The sequence below is a fragment of the Anarrhichthys ocellatus genome, unplaced genomic scaffold (assembly GCF_004355925.1).
Source record: "Anarrhichthys ocellatus isolate YVR2014 unplaced genomic scaffold, GSC_Weel_1.0 scaffold12, whole genome shotgun sequence".
NCBI lineage: Eukaryota > Metazoa > Chordata > Actinopteri > Perciformes > Anarhichadidae > Anarrhichthys > Anarrhichthys ocellatus.
The window spans coordinates 592,542-609,001 of NW_022280042.1; the positions used below are offsets into that span (position 1 = coordinate 592,542).

A 16,460-nucleotide genomic window follows, 5' to 3' on the forward strand; every position below is an offset into this window, starting at 1 on the left:
CTCTCTCTCTCTCTCTCTCTCTCTCTCTCTCTCTCTCTCTCTCTCTCTCTCTCTCTCTCTCTCTCTCTTTGAGAGAGAGAGAACCAGTATTTGTCCTCTCTGGGCTGTCGTAGAAAAATGGCAGTGCAACATGGTGGACTCTGTGAAAGACGACCTGCTCCCTATATAGATATGCAGTATATGGCTTTTTGTAAGACAACAAAAACACTTTGATTCTTAGCTTCAGGTCATTATACACTAATAAAAACATAGTTATGACTATTATATTCCATTTCTGACAATCAATCCCCCTAAATGATACACACTGTTCTTTTAAAATAAATAGGAAAGCAAACCCAAAACATTAGTTTATAAAAGCTAAACTTGCTGTGGGTGTAGTCAAATATAAAGTAAGGACAAACCATGTGTTCTCTGTCTGTGGTTCCATGTCCCTTCAGGGCCAGTGGGGAAGAAGTCAAGGTGAAGCCATATTTGCCCCAGGATAAACAGTTTCTCCTGACACGCAACGGTAAGAGGGGGATTTAATCATCAACTCCTCTGAGCCACTCACTTTGTAACATCAACAATTTGTATTTTTAATATGAAGAACTCTCTCCAGTTCCACATAAATTCTGAAATTTCCACGAGTGTGAATGAATTTAATCTGTATTGCACACTGGCTGCACGTTTTTACATGAAAGGAAAGCATCTTTAAATCACAGTGTGGATTGCAAATAACTGTAATTATAGCATGTAAACATTGAAAAGTACATTATTTTAAAGTTCCTCGACTGAATGTTTTCTGTTCTTTATAATTGCTTATTTTTAAACAATGAAATATTGATTTATTTTTAAAGGCAAGATCCAGCCTCCATTAATGAAGGATTTTCTTTGTAAAGATACGGTTTTGTGATTTTCTTCGACATCACTCAAGTACGCAAAGACACTTGACAATGGAGAGCAAGCCGGTGTTCCATGAAGTAGTATTCAGTTCATTGTGTGAGCTTCTAGAGTCTCTGTCCTCACTTCCCTTAGTACTGTGCAATAGCACAGTTACATACGCTGCATCATCCGGCTGTAATACAGCCTCATATCTGAGTCTTAAGCATTCAAAAGTTAAGTTTGGCCGCCACCAAAACATTTTTTTTCGGAAACCCCTGCTATCATTCAGATAAGTTACCTTGTTGGTATCTAGACATTCATTCAACATTACTGGCTAACATGTTGTACTTCCTCTTTGTGTGTTGACTGTGTGTGTGTGCGGTCTGCCAGTTCCCTGTTACAAGCGCTGTAAACAGATGGAGTACTCAGACGAGCTGGAGGCCATCATAGAGGAGGATGATGGAGATGGGGGCTGGGTGGACACTTACCACAACTCAGGTTCGAAACCATCTCAACATCCATACATGGCATAAATATCTTGTCCATTCTCCATTGTTATGAAACCCATGTTGGACCGATTTGATATTTCAACATTTCTATTCGCTGTCTTTAAAACACAGCATAAAAACTCAAAAACAGAGCAAGAAACAGTGCTGTACCAGCAGAGATCTACAGAGGACAACATATCCACTAACACATTGAGTTATCACACTTTTCTTCACAGAATATATAGTCTACCTAATGTAATAGTTGTGCTTCAGTGTGCTTGAATCAGCACTTACTTTTGCAGGGTTTCCACCAGTGTAAATTGACCCCCTACTAGGCCTTAGCATCGGGGAAAATGTACTTTTATGTATTTAAAATGATTCAATGGGTTAGATTTGACAGATTTTCAAACCACTTGCTTATCAGTTCCAGTTCATTAAAATGATGAAAGAGCATGGTGAAGAACATGTCCTGACACTGTTGTGTTTCAGCAGGTGTGTTAGGAGTCACAGATGCTGTACAGGACATTTCACTGGACAATAATAAGGTATGCTTCATAAATGTGTTGATTCTGGTTCAATACAATGGAAAATTCCAAAAGTTAATTATAATGTGGTTAGCACTCAGCAAAGGGCTCTGGGTTTGGACCTGCTGGCCGAGATTTAATACATGTAAATAATGAAAAGACTTGACTTGTTCCCATCTGAGGAACATCATTCAGCAGTAAGCTCCTCAGAACATGTCCTTATTCCACTCAGAGGTTTGGTTCCTGGTCATGTTGTGAAATGTGTTTAGTGATGTCATGTTCATTGTATTTCTTCAGAACAGTTTTGAAATCGTGATCATTTAGTTTCAACTGTTTCTGAAGTGTGTAGATCAAAATGGGTCCTTGTCCTTTGAATCCTCTAGGACAAGAATATGAATGCCACATCTGCAGCATATTGTGATGATGATGATGATGATGAAGATGAAGATGGAGAAGCAGCCGATATGGAAGGTACTCCTACCCTACCGGTAATGAAGCAGTCCTCTTGTTTCTTCCTTTAACTGGACTTGTCCTTTTCAGAGTACGAGGAGAGTGGCCTGCTGGAAACCGATGAGGTAGGCTCTCAAAGGTCAGCATGTCATTTCTTGTGGGATGTGATCCCATCGTCAGTCACACGATCTCCTCTCTCGTCCATCTAGGCCACCTTGGACACCAGCAAAATGGTTGAAACTAAAGCCAGAGCAGAGCCCGGGAGTGAAGACGCCATCCTCCAGACGAGAACATATGACCTGTACATCACATATGATAAATACTACCAGACCCCTCGACTCTGGCTCTTTGGATATGATGAAGTATGTATCTGGGAGAGCACTGCTGAAATAGTATAAGCATGTTCTATAGGAGAATGTAGTGCTCACTAGTTTAAGGCTGCCCCCTCTTTGTCAACAAGTCCACATCTTGCTCATTTTGGTATCAGTCAACTTGCATTTCTTTGTTTCTCTGCTTCTTTTGTGCTGAGTCACTTATTTCTGAGAAACTTATGAGCACATCTCTGGTAAACCCAAGAGTTAAAGTGGTGCTTTCGCACATTTCTTTGAGAGTTTTACAGATCTGTCCATTAAATAAACTAATCAATTAGTCGACAAAATGGTATGAGTGTTAGTCGACCTAGACTTTCGTTAGTTGAGGACAGCCCTAGCAGCAGCAGTCAAGTCATTGTAGGACAGATGCAATACTGTGGAGCTTGTACTCTTTAGCTTAAGGCTGCAGGAAGTGATTTTTAGAAAGTACAGTAGACACGGCACTAATAAAGCTCATCAAGCTTCTGTGGGCTCCTCCAGGATAGGCAACCACTGACTGTAGAACAGATGTACGAGGACATCAGCCAGGACCACGTGAAGAAGACGGTCACTATTGAGAACCACCCCCACCTTCCTCCACCTGCCATGTGCTCCGTCCACCCCTGCAGGTGAGGAAGACACCTTCTTTCTTTAGATGCACACATGCAGGTTTAGTTTGAGAGCAATATAAGCATTCATATTTTGGTCTTTATTTAGATCTATACAGTTACGATACCTCCACCAATCGTTCACAAACACAATGTATAGTGATGTCTTAAAACATTAGTATAGGAGAGTGATTTATAGTGTGTTGAAACTGTTATTTTAAAAACTTTTGGCTGATCCAACCTTTACTTTCAGACATGCTGAAGTGATGAAAAAGATCATTGAGACTGTGGCAGAAGGGGGAGGAGAGCTGGGAGTGCATATGTATCCTTTCACGGTAATAACCACTTCCAAAGTCAGATGAAACAGTTATTAGGGTACTATGGACACTTGGGAGGATATTTACTTTATCTATTGTTCTGGCCTGTTCATAGGCACTAAACAGCCAAATTGTGTAATCCTTTTTTTACTAAAGAACGACATTTAAATAACAGCACGGTCAAGTTTTGTCTCATGCAATATGTAGTTTAAGGCCTTCCTGTTAAGAGCCACAAAATATGGGAGTAGGGAATGGACATTTTTACTGTGAGGAAACCTCTGCAGCACTGTTTTACCACACAGGTCAACAGAGTGAGAGAGATCCATCACTGATCTCTTTGTTAAAGTTACTGTGAGGAACTGTTTGAATACTGATGCCTCCTTATGACCTCCATCAGTAAACGAGACCATCAGAGAGAAGATGGTCTGTATAGTTATTCCTAATGCTGCTCATCGGTGCCACTAGGTCGGATTCTGTAACCAGTCACAGAGTGAGTGTTTACCAATCAGTTTCATGGAGAGATTGTGTTTAAAGGCTGATCTGAAATCAATAAGCAGCGTTGTGATGTAGGTGTTGTGACAGGCTTAGTAAATATCCTCTGGTGACACTTTGAACACTGGAAGATATCCCATCATGCTCATGATATGTGGTGTGGATATTCCTAGTAGGTAGTTGGTTACATCGTCATGCCTACTGTGTTGTTTGTTCCCTCCGTGCTCTACTCTGTTTTCCTTAACTGACACTTTCAGGTATCTTCTAATTTTCCTCAAGTTTGTCCAGGCTGTCATTCCTACAATAGAATACGACTACACAAGACACTTCACCATGTAGCTTCATAGGTCTGCCTCTACTGATGCACCATGGGAAACATTAGCTCTTCTGCCTCGTGTTGAGATTAAATCAGGTCTGGTCTGATTACAATCAGTTTGTGTAACTCACTGCGTGGGTGCAGCACATGGGGATTGTTGGAGGTATGTGACAAAACGTCTGTTAAAGGAACAGGCTGATGAAAGAGTCAGATGAGAAGATCAGTATGGGTTTGATCTGTGTGCCTCCAGTACAGAGATACATGTGTTGCTAGCCTCACTATGGCATGAAAAGTGCACCTTTCAAAGCCAGAGGTGTATTATCTTCATGTTGTATTGTTTGATTTCACTTGTGGAAAACTCAAATGTTAAAACAACACACTTGGATATATTTGTAACTAGCTTGCTATCTTACAACAAGTGGTTGAATAGAGTTGTTTCCCCTTTGACAGAGCTAGCTAGTAGTTCCAGTGCTAAGCTAGGCTAACAGTGGCCTGGACACACAAATGAACCTGATATCATCTCTTCATCTGACCCTCGGTAAGACTGCAGACAAAGCTTCGTCCCAAAAGCTGGACTGTACCTCTGATGTTTCTCTACAGTTTGATGTTGTGACCACAATGTGGTGAGCGCTCACAAACTTCTTGTTACTAAGACTCGCCCCATTCCGCACTGCTTCGCTGTTTGAGTCCATTTAAAAAGAATAATGAGTTATTAAAATTGTGATTGGTTCCAGCAGAACAGGCTGGTTTATCAGAGCTATTTATTTACTGAGAGCAAGAACCGTATAGTTCTGGCCCATAAATCCAAAACAATAAGCATGCCATGCCCTACACTGTGGCCCTTCACTGCCTTTAGTCGTCTGTTTTTGTGCATCCTTTTCTTGTTCAGCTACTGATGAGATTCAGAAGAAATTATTTGAAATCTGTGGATTTGGACCGCTACTGGAAGTATGTCTGTTTGGTTGCTAACATCAGTGTGTAAGATGTCTGTGCACCCGACGACAGCATTGATAGAAGCTTCTTGATTATTAACAATACTGTTCCCATGCCTCACAGCTTCTTATTGCTTCATTCTGGTGCACTTTGTAGACGGCATGGCTGAACCCTAATATTGTAAATCAGCTCTTGATGCCTGTTTGTCTTAATACTTCATCCTCTGAATGTGTTGATGGCCAGACCTTTTCATTCATGCTTCTTGTGGTTGGCTCGTATGTTTTTTGTGTTCTACTTCAACTTTCAATTTCCCTCCTCTGCAGCTTGAGACGTGTTTTCAGTTTGTCTTGCTTCTACTGATGTATCACTACCTAGTGTGTCAAGAATGAATTGTTTTACTGTCACACGCCTCGATGTGTACTTCAATAAATCCTTCAATGACTTTCTGCTCTCTTTATTTGACAATATAAACTATTGCAGACAAATGTGTCTGACTCAACTAAAGAGAAAAGTCATCTTCAGTAATCGTCCCTCTACTTTCCCTGTTTTCTGGTTTGGGATCAAACACTCCCTCTGTACTGCCTGTTGGCCCGGGCTCCTGTGGGACTTGCTCAGTCTATTTGTTGGGCTGTGAATCTATTGCATACATTTTTAGTAAATTATAAAACAAAGAAAGTAATAACCTCCTAACAGTTTGTAATAGTTCTCCTCTGCTGCTGCTCCACCGTCAGACCACCTGATAGCGCTAGTGCGCCTAAAGGGGGGCCGTTTAACAGCAGAAACCACCACCGAAGAAGAAGCACATGAGCCCGGTCTGTGAGCACTGTTGCCAACTTAGTTGCTAGATTCAGCAACTTTTCAGGCTACCCCAGCAACTTTTTTTTCAAACAGCACCTAGCAACAAATTTAGCAACTTATGAAAATATATTTGGCACTTTTAGCAACTTTTTTTAAAGTGACTCAAATGCTAAAATGCACGCAGGCATTTTCCCTCTAAATGACACAAAAAAGATTTTCTCCGTCACACACACAGCCACACCCACAACACACATGCCTGGCTGCAAAAGTGCATTGTGGGTGACGTCAACAGCATGTGCTCAGCTCGTGCACAGGAGGGGGCAGCAACCGCGTGAGCCGAGCCGAGTCAGCCGATAGCCCGACAGTGACACGCAGCAAATCATTGTTTGCTGACTGCAGCAGCAGCAGTATGTTTCAGTCAAAATTGTACAGCCTAAAATTGTGTAGTCTACGTAATTACGCAGTTTTACGTTATTACGTAATAACGTCATCACGTAATGACGTAGTTTTACGTAACGACGTCATCACGTAATGACGTCACAACGTCATTTAGCAACTTTTAGCAACTAATCGACCTGCCTCTAGCAACTTCCCCAAAAAAATAGTTGGCAACATTGTCTGTGAGTCCATCATGCCTGTACTCGACCAAACTCTTGTGCTGTGTGTGTACGGCTTCTTCTCCAACCTCCGGCCGTCGGAGCCTTTCCTCACCGCTTACCTTCTGGGCCCAGATAAGAATCTGACGGAGACTCAGGTGAGTTAGCTAGCTGGGCTAAAGGCTACGTTAGCCTTTAGCGAGCACCAACGGCTTATTCCACCATGCGTCACATCTGAACTTAACACCATGAGGGCCATTCTACCGAATTCGTTCAAAGTGCTGTCCCCCAACAAGAAAAACTATTTAACAAAACAATTAAGTATTCAGACATAGATATTTACTAATAATGTGTTATGGTCTATTTAAACCCAAGGCATTAAATTAGATAGTGATAAGCTAAATATATACAAAATCATCATTGATAGGGTACTTTCTATTGGGAAGTAGCTGTACCCAACCCTGACATCTAAATTTCAATTTCTGTAAATAACAAACAATTTTTAGATTTTGTTCAATGGTGTGATTTCAAAGATCTTTATGATTAAGTTTAAACAGAAGTTGTAAGATTTAGATTTATTGTGGGTTTAATTTTAAAATTATAAAACTATACCCAAAAAATCATGTCCCCAGTTTTCATGTCACTACCGAAACACAAGAGTTTTAGTCCATTGGGTGAGTCTGGTTTTTAGCCACACCCCTGCATTTTTGACCAGGCAGTGACACTGCATCCCTGTCCCTCATGGCTGAATGGTAAGTAGCTAAATCCCATACTTTTGATATAAATGTGTTCCAAAGTCTGAAAATCGGCGTGTAACCTTAAGAATTGTTGCTACCGAACACATATTCTCTTCAATTATGTAAATTTTTTTGGGGTTTATTGCAAAGTATTATGTTTTTATGTGTGTACACCTCTTCAAATACGTGTATGCTAGCCATCCGCTTGCTAGTATTCTTTAGTTATGCTCAAAGTTAGCTAGAATTGTCACTACCGAAACATATGGTAAAGTCTCTCTTTCCATTCATTCTCACTTGGCCATCTTCCGTTCTCATATTCCCATTCCCTTTGAATCAAACTTTATTTCATAGTCTTATAAGATTCCAATACAAGCAATACTTATCATATCTCGCCCAATGTCCTTTTATTTTACCCGTTATCTGTCTGCAGGTAACGGGTACCCGTTATCTGTCCTTTTGAGGTCAAAGTCATGCACAACATTGGGCAAAACTGCTTTTATTGACCGTGACTAGAGGACAAGATCTGGTACACAGTGGACAAGGTCGTCGCCTTAATCCCTCCACCAGAAAACATCACACAGGCATGTCCAGATCAGCCCAACGTCACACGACGTTGGGCTGATCTGGACACTCTTGGGCTGTCCAGATCAGCCCAAGAGTGTTCACCGCAGTATGTGAAAAACTAAATTTGTGAATGGATTTGCGATGGTGTCTGACACTGAACCCCCTTAAACATACAGTACAACATAATATCGGTTATTTGTCAATGTTTTCTTGTTCTCTTTTACTGATCCCACTTGGGTAATTTTCCATTGATAAGTAATGTTTGTACTTTAAATGGTTCTGGATGAACAATTGTTGTCTTCAAAAATAAAATTATTCTATTGGCCACAAAACATTTGTGTTTGTAATATTCCCAACCTAAGGCATGTTATGAGTTAAGATTAAGCAATAAGGTTGAGGAAATATGATACAACCTTGCAAACAAAATACAGTGCAGTCATTGCCGAAACACTGGATGTTTTGTAAAAAATAAAGTATATTGAGTTATCAACTAAAATGTTATGATACTGATTGGTTTAATGTATATTCAATTGTATCAATCATCAACTCTGGAATCAGTATTATGCATTTTACAAAGAAATATTGCATTTAGATTTTGATGAATTGTATAAATTGAACTTAGAAATTTGGTACAAATCTCATTTTTATTGATTTAATTGTGAAAACCTTCAAGAAATATTTGTAAAAATACTCTTCAGAGAAGGGAAGGAAACACAATCTTAACAGGTTAACAATAATACTTTTTTACTATAGTGTATTACTATGTTTCGGTAGTGACAATTTTTGGGAGAGGAAAAACATTCCAACACAGTCTGAAAATACAATATAAAAATTGACGGTTCTTTTACTAGATGTGTACTTTAGATATGGTACAATATATATACGGACAAAGTTTTGGGAATAAAACATACAAAATTTTAAAATATTTCCAACCTGACTTTGAACCAATTCGGTAGAATGGCCCATAAACATTGTATTGAGTTTGTGACCATGAGCTTTTTAATTCTTCTTTATATGAACGAAACGTTGAGTCATGTATTAGTTGTATTTGCTGTATTTACCCGCCATACAGTTCAACAGCAAAGGTTCCACTAATTAGATAGATACTTTATTAATCCCGCAAGGGGAAATTTGTTCGCTACAGCAGCATTATGATACAGCAAGCAAAGTAAAAACAGTAGTGCAAAATTAGTCTTTGAGAGAGCAAAGGAATCCATTAAAGTCTGTAGAGTCCTTGTGTCTCTTGTACCTCCTCTCGTGTCTCATGGACACTCAATTTCTTTGTACTCTGATCGACCCCTGTAGTGAGGAAGTGACCCTCTGAAGCCTCTCACAGCAGCATGGATGGACCTCACCATGTCTGTACACAGATGTGAAGACAGTTGTTAACCTACAGACTGTTAAGGCTAGGACAAGGATGAGAGCTTGCTAGGCCGCTGGACCACGCTCTGCTCTGTTTACTTCTTACAGCACAGGCACCCAAAAAGTTACTGGATCCGGTTTAAAATCAAAACAAAATTTAATGTACTACACAAAGTTAACACTTGCAATCTAAATCAACTATATAGTAATGTTCTTAAGAGCAGAGACCACATGCACGCATCCTCCTCACAGGTCTGGCCATTCCAGGTGCTGAAAAAAAGGGGCGGAAGTGGTCTGGTGACACTCTGTAGAACATTGTCTTTTATATCCCCGGAAAGTGTCCGAAACTGTCCTAAAACGTCTGAATGATCCCCCGTGTCATTCAGTGATTGGCTCCATTTGAATTCTGTCCCCTCCCTGGATCGATCCTGTAGCAAAACATCCTGGGCTCCTCCTCCTCCTCTCTGTGACCTGCTGGTCAGTTGTCCACCCCTCTGTTCTCTGCTGCACCTCTGTAAAGCCTCACTCAAAATGATCCCTTTCTGACCCTCAAAACTATTCATACAGTGTTTTAATACCTTTAGTGACTATGGTTTAATACATTCAGTGAGTAAAATACTGTAACATATAATATCCTCTATAAGTAAGAATATTGTAAACGTATACATTCCATAAATAAACATATTGTGACTTTTTAACATATTTTGACATTATTATTATTATTGCGACACTTCTACTCACCACTTGGGGTGTTATTTAATCCTACTAATAATGTTGTTAATACTGAAATCCTTCACAAGACCACACACTAAAGCTGTGAGCTTCTCATTCTGTTGTTTCTTGTTGCATCACTACAGAGCTCCAGTTCATTGACCACATTTGTCAAGCTGAACCCAGTTCCTCATCATTCAGTCTCTGCCCTGATGTCTGCCTCCATTTCTTTACTCACGTACACTTGATGTATCGTTGAAGGGAAGCCTGTGTCCACTGGTTTACATGCAGTGGGTTGTAATGTGAGAATTTAGATCTCTTTTACGCTTGAACAAACAACATACTGTACCCAGATCTAATGAGCTCCATTTTGTACAGATCTAGCAGCCAGTTCTAGAAAACCCTGTTGATGTTATGTGGACTGCTTCACAATAATACAACTGGATGTCTTCTAATGGCTCGGTCTTACACACACACGGCCACAGAAGGAATAATGCTACTTGAAAAATTGCCAGATCCTTTGGAGTGTTTGGTTAATCCTAAAATAATTAGGTTACCTCCATCAGGTGTTGTGGAAAATATTCCTATACCCGCTTTGCATGAGTCTTTTCCTGCTGAAATACATAATACCAAAAACCAGGTTGTCTTTTAAGTATTTATTCTCTGCGCAGAGAAGGTTCAATCATCACAACAGAATGCGTACAGTCTCAGTGAGGAAGAACCAAGAAAAAAGTGAACAAGCTTTCTTTATACAGAATGAGCAAAGGTGGGGGCCGATGGCCAATGTTACAGACATTTGGTCTCAGACGTTTGGTCTCAGACTGATAGGAACAACAATGAACAACAAACGGCCAGCAACCACAACCAGCGGCCCAAAGGCCTTGGTGCTGGAACATCCTCATACAACACAGTAAGTTATCTTTGTGAACAGAGAGGGAGAATTCTTCTTCTGCACAACAGAGACGTGGTGAAGTTCAACAAAGTTCAGAGCAAAACTACTTATGCATATATACATATACTGAGTAGAAATATATACTAAGTAGAAATATATACTAGGTAAAAAATGACCATTACAATCCTCCCCTTGATCATTAGATTAGATCACTACAATAGTATATATTCACCGCTAGAAGTGAGAACATAAGTCAATAATATTTCATAACGATTTTAGTTAAGGACATCATTAACCCCTAGTGTAGGAAAGTGTTTATGGGCTGTTTTTGTGTGGTGAGAACACCAAGCCTGTGGAAGAAACTAAACATTTACACACTCGCCTCGTCATGTCGCTAAAGTGTGTCAGGGATGAGTCTGTATCATAGTTGGAAAAGTGTTTTTGTGCAGTCGTTTGAACAGAGTGCTCAGGGGAATACAGGAGGAGTTGATGGGACACTGATTTGTTGATGGCTCGCACTAAAGGATAGTCTAACAAAAGGATTGACACGTACCATCATCTGGATATCTCACTTGTTACTTTGGTTAACATTGGCAGGCGAGACAAGAGAAATTCACTGACGTGTGGACAGTATTAAGGTGTTGAAACCACAGATTTCATTGTAGTCTGTCGTCAATCGGGCATATTGAAACATTAACACTTAATACTCAAAATGGTTTACATATGCACATCATTAATCGATAAGGTAAAGGCATTAGCTGTGTTTTCAAATTGTAAGCAACTCTGTTGTTAGCAAGCGAGGGAATGTCAACATAAACATGGCAAGATAAGTCTCCTGAGATGAGGTGAAACAGACATTGGACCTCTCTGTTGAACTGTATAATAAGATAACATACCAGTGAGTTTCATAACAAACAAAAATCAAACAACTTAAACAATTTGTAAGAAATTCTATCATATTACCATAATAAACATTCAGAAAATATCAGGTAAACTAAACGAAAGCACTGGCTGTTTTGTGAGATCATATTCTTAGATAACAAGCTGTAATAATAAACATAAGTGTGACACAGAAATGTCACTTTCAAGGTTCTGCTCATCTGAGGGAGAACAGTCAGATGTTACAGGATCGGCCTTTTTCTTCTTTTCTAACAGCATGTCTAGGGCCAATTTAAATCAATTTAGTGTATTCATATCACACGTTATTCACTGTTTAGTTAAATTACAAATCGTTTATTTAATTTGATGGTTGCTGGTTTTTGGTTCCCTTTTATTTGGTTGCCATGGTTTCTCATGCATCAGTTATTAGGAAACACAATTATTATTGCACAGAAGAACAGAAAACACATTGAACCTCTTAGGCCACACCAGCCCAGACCGGACAGTGTGCCATGGTGCTGGAGGTCTGCCTTCCATTGCCCTTACTTAGGTGCTCGATGCGTAGTTAGCAAACAACACATTTTCTACCAAATACTAAAAAACTGTGCACTCTCTTGTGTACCATGCTGAATTAATAAAATAACATACCATCATTTCTTTGCTTTGTTTCCACTGACCCTTACTTTAAGTCTAGTCTTACAATCCTGAGATCTACATCATAGCCTACAACTTCCAAGAAAATGAAAGCTTCATTTAACAGACAATATCAGGAGTAATTCTGATGCACCAAGCCCACTGCATAATATGTGGCGACAGAGGAAGATCAGCTGCTGGAGATTGTAAATGACGGTGGCCTTAAAAGTATGTTTGAGACAACAACTCTGCTGGTGTTTAGGATTAAAATCAAGGCTGAATATCCTGAGATCGCCACTAAAGCACTGAAAACCCTGCTTCCATTTCACACATCCTCTCTGTGAAGCAGGATGTTCTGCAGTGACGGCAATCAAAACTAAATTACGGAGTAGACTGGACATAAAGAACACACTTCGGGTGTCATTGTCTCCCATTACCCCCAGATGGGACCGTCTCGTTGCAGAGAAACAAGCTCAGGGCTCCCACTGATTCAGCGTTATTGTGAGTTGTATTTATTTATGCATTTTATATTTGTTTTCATGCCGATTGTATCATTTTATTTTGTCGTGTTTTTCCGCCACACCTTGAGGTCGGTCCGTGAAAATATTATCTTGCATGAAACCGGTCCGTGGTGCAAAAAAGGTTGGGGACCTCTGGTCTAGAGCAGTGATTTTCAACCACTGTGTGAGAGATCGTCAGGTGTTCTGTGGGAAAATGTCCAATTTCACTTAATCAGTCCAAAAAAATATTATTTAGTTGCTGCAAATACTTTGCCATTGTTGAGCGTCTGAGCTGCAATATAGTGGCTGGCTAAGTAATAAATACTCTTCCATGCCAGTGGGTGGTAGTAGGTAGCGCAGTAATGACAGTGTTAATTTAAGACAGTAGAATTAATTAATGCTCGGGAGAGGTTGCGGTGACAAGACGAACAGCGATGGAGAAATATTTGAAAAGGAAAAATGCAGACTCTGAACTGGGCCCTGGACAAAATAACCCAGATGAAAAGCCAAGTAAGGATCAACACATTAAGTGACTTGCCATTAAATTGTCAGCATATATCAGACATGTCAAACTCGAGGCATGTCTTGAGTCGGTACAATTATATCCGGCCCGCGAGAAAATATCATGTTTATCATAACTGGCCCGCCACACCACAGAGCTCTGGGACGAAAAGTGGCGATGTGAGCTGGCCTTTTTGTGCAACATAATGAAGCATCTCGCTGCGCTAAACCTCCAGCTTCAGGGACGGGGACGTGTGATCACCGACATGCGTGACCACAGACATGCGTGACCACAGACATGTTTGATGCAGTAAGAGCTTTCCAGGACAAGCTGCACCTATGGGAGACTCAGATGCAGCAAGGAAACATGGGTCACTTTCCGTGTTGCCAAACCGTGTCTCCACCGCTGTGTTTCCGACTGCGCATTTTGCTGATAAACTGGGCACACTTGGCACAGAGTTAACTGCGATTTGCCGACTTTGCAGCTCAGAAATTTAAATTTGAACTGCTCAGCAATCCGTTTGCAGTTGACGTAGAAAAAGCACCTGTGCACATCCAAATGGAGCTGATAGACCTCCAGTGTAATGACACACTCGAGGCAAGGTATGACTCTGAGGGTGCTGCACAGTTTCCAAGCTTCATCCCCGAAACGATGCTTCAACTCTGCCTACATGCTGCTCAATCGCTCTGCTTGTTTGGAAGCACATACCTGTGTGAGCAGCTTTTCTCTGTGATGAAGATGAACAAAAGCCCACACAGGAGTCGTCTCACTGATGCACCTTCACTCCATCGTGAGGGTTTCCACAGCACAGAACCTACCCCCAGATATTAATGAACTGGCAGCCAAGAGAAGATGCCAAACATCTAGCTCTGGCACATATGCATAAAAGAATGTAGCCTATTTGTCCAATATCCCTTCTATCTTGTTTATTAAATGTTGACCCTGTTTGGCCCTCAACGTTGTCCCTCTCTGTGATTGAGTTTGACGCCCCTGCATATCTGCTGTATTATGCTAAAATGTGTCATTTTGTAACTTTTTTGGTTGTTGATCTTTTTAATGTAAAAATTGTGCCGCGGCTCAGAATAGGTTGAAAAACACTGGTCTAGAATAACTAGGCTACACCAAACTAAAGCTTACTTTATACGCACAGAGTGATTAAAGCTGTTCATGTCTGGGGATTATACAAAATACGCCAATTCACTTTTGGATGTCTTCAAAATCTTGCGTAAATATTTAGCAGACAAATCAAATAGTTTTACATGATATTTAAACTTTGTTTCTTTATAATACATTTAATACTTGACTTTTTTTACAGGGCATGTACAAAGGCAATAAAGTAGGCCATGAATATGAGATGAGTTTACAGATAATTACAATCGGAGGTTGGTTTATGGCTTTTTTGCCGGTTAAACTTGTTGTCTTTTTGATTCTCCACAGTTGCAGTTACTAGCAAACTAGTCTAGAACTTAGAAATGGAAACTGAAATCAGGTCAGTTATAAACTTGATTAACAGTTTGAGGTGTTTTAAATGTCCTACTGTCTTACTTCCCTCCCAAGATTCCCTGGGAAGCAGTGTTGATGCTGAGGAGATTGAAATAATGTAACTAATGTAAATGTTCATCTCTTATCTGCAGGTGGTGAATGAAATCTATCCAGTGTGGACGTATTCCTACCTGGTGTTGCTGTTCCCCATCTTCCTGGCCACTGACTTCCTGCGTTATAAGCCCGTATTGGTGCTGCAGGCCACCAGCTTAGTGGTTACATATGTCATGTTGCTGAGGGCGCAGGGCGTGCTGGCCATGCAGCTCCTCGAGTTCTTCTTTGGACTGGCTACGGCCTCCGAGGTGGCCTACTACTCGTACATCTACAGCGTGGTGGATCCGGCGCACTACCAGAGAGTGACTGGTTACTGCCGCAGCATCGCTCTGTTCGGATCAGCTGCTGGATCTCTGACCGGTCAGCTGCTGCTCTCTGTGGCCAAAGTTCAGCTGGTCCACCTGGTCATCATCACCTTGACAACTGCCTCCGTGGCCTCTGTGGCTCCCTGGTTTCTACCCATGCCCAAGAGAAGCTTGTTCTTCCACAAGAGTCCAGCCGCGGCGGAGAAGCCGAACAGCACCGCTCTGCTGGAGCGGACCGAGGATTCAGAGAACAAGTCGCCTCCCAACAGCCAGGACGTCGCCACGGTGAGTGACTATGTGCTTTGTTCAGGTCACACCATGCTCATGATCGGGTTCATCTGTTCAAATGTCAAGAACTGTATCCTCCACTCTCCATGCAGATATCCAGGTCCTCTGAGACAGGAAGTCACAGCAGCAGGCTTGTGGAAGTGCTACAGGTTCTGTTTGATGACTTCCTGAAGTGCTACAGGTGCCGGTCCCTGCTGGCCTGGTCCCTGTGGTGGGCTCTGGCCACCTGCGGCTACTTCCAGGTCATCAACTACGCTCAAGCACTGTGGGAGAACATCCGTCCATCCCAGGACTACGAAATCTACAACGGCTACGTAGAGACCCTGTCCACACTGCTGGGTGAGTGGGATTTAATAATAAGGATCTGCGGCCATTTTCTGAATTTGGTGATGTGCTCTGTTGGATAGAATGAACTAACATGTCAGCATGAAAGGACCCAGTATGCTCTTTAACACTGGTTTCTCTCCCTGCAGTGTAAACCTCAGGCTGAGTATTTGTAACCGTAGTGTGTGTCCTGCTGGTCCTCAGGGGCTCTGGCGGCCCTGCTGGTGGGCTACTTGCCCGTGTCCTGGTCTCTGTGGGGGGAGCTGGTTCTGTGTGTCCTCTCCCTGCTGATGGCTTTGTGTGTGTTTGCTATGGACACTGTGAGGAACATCTGGCTCTGTTACAGCGCATACGTCCTCTTCAGAGCCATATATATGCTGCTCATCACCGTGGCAACGTAAGTATGAGGAGGCATCAGGTGGGCTATCACTGTT

The 16,460-nt window shown here is 41.3% G+C and overlaps 2 protein-coding genes across 2 annotated transcripts in view; both read left to right on the forward strand.

The window, feature by feature from the left end:
• atg3 (autophagy related 3) overlaps positions 1-5,781 on the forward strand; it is a 6,808-nt gene extending 1,027 nt beyond the window's left edge. The window contains exons 4-12 of the mRNA XM_031851984.1: positions 438-508; positions 1,252-1,359; positions 1,842-1,894; positions 2,257-2,344; positions 2,414-2,448; positions 2,533-2,685; positions 3,175-3,302; positions 3,535-3,603; positions 4,348-5,781. Coding sequence (XP_031707844.1) covers positions 438-508; positions 1,252-1,359; positions 1,842-1,894; positions 2,257-2,344; positions 2,414-2,448; positions 2,533-2,685; positions 3,175-3,302; positions 3,535-3,603; positions 4,348-4,429 — 787 coding nt within the window. The 3' untranslated portion in view covers positions 4,430-5,781. The remainder of the gene's footprint in view (positions 1-437; positions 509-1,251; positions 1,360-1,841; positions 1,895-2,256; positions 2,345-2,413; positions 2,449-2,532; positions 2,686-3,174; positions 3,303-3,534; positions 3,604-4,347) is intronic.
• An 839-nt stretch (positions 5,782-6,620) lies between these two features.
• The window catches only part of slc19a2 (solute carrier family 19 member 2), a 12,679-nt gene continuing 2,839 nt past the window's right edge, over positions 6,621-16,460 (forward strand). The window contains exons 1-4 of the mRNA XM_031851983.1: positions 6,621-6,891; positions 15,148-15,699; positions 15,795-16,041; positions 16,231-16,423. Of these exons, the coding sequence (XP_031707843.1) occupies positions 6,769-6,891; positions 15,148-15,699; positions 15,795-16,041; positions 16,231-16,423 (1,115 nt within the window). The 5' untranslated portion in view covers positions 6,621-6,768. The remainder of the gene's footprint in view (positions 6,892-15,147; positions 15,700-15,794; positions 16,042-16,230; positions 16,424-16,460) is intronic.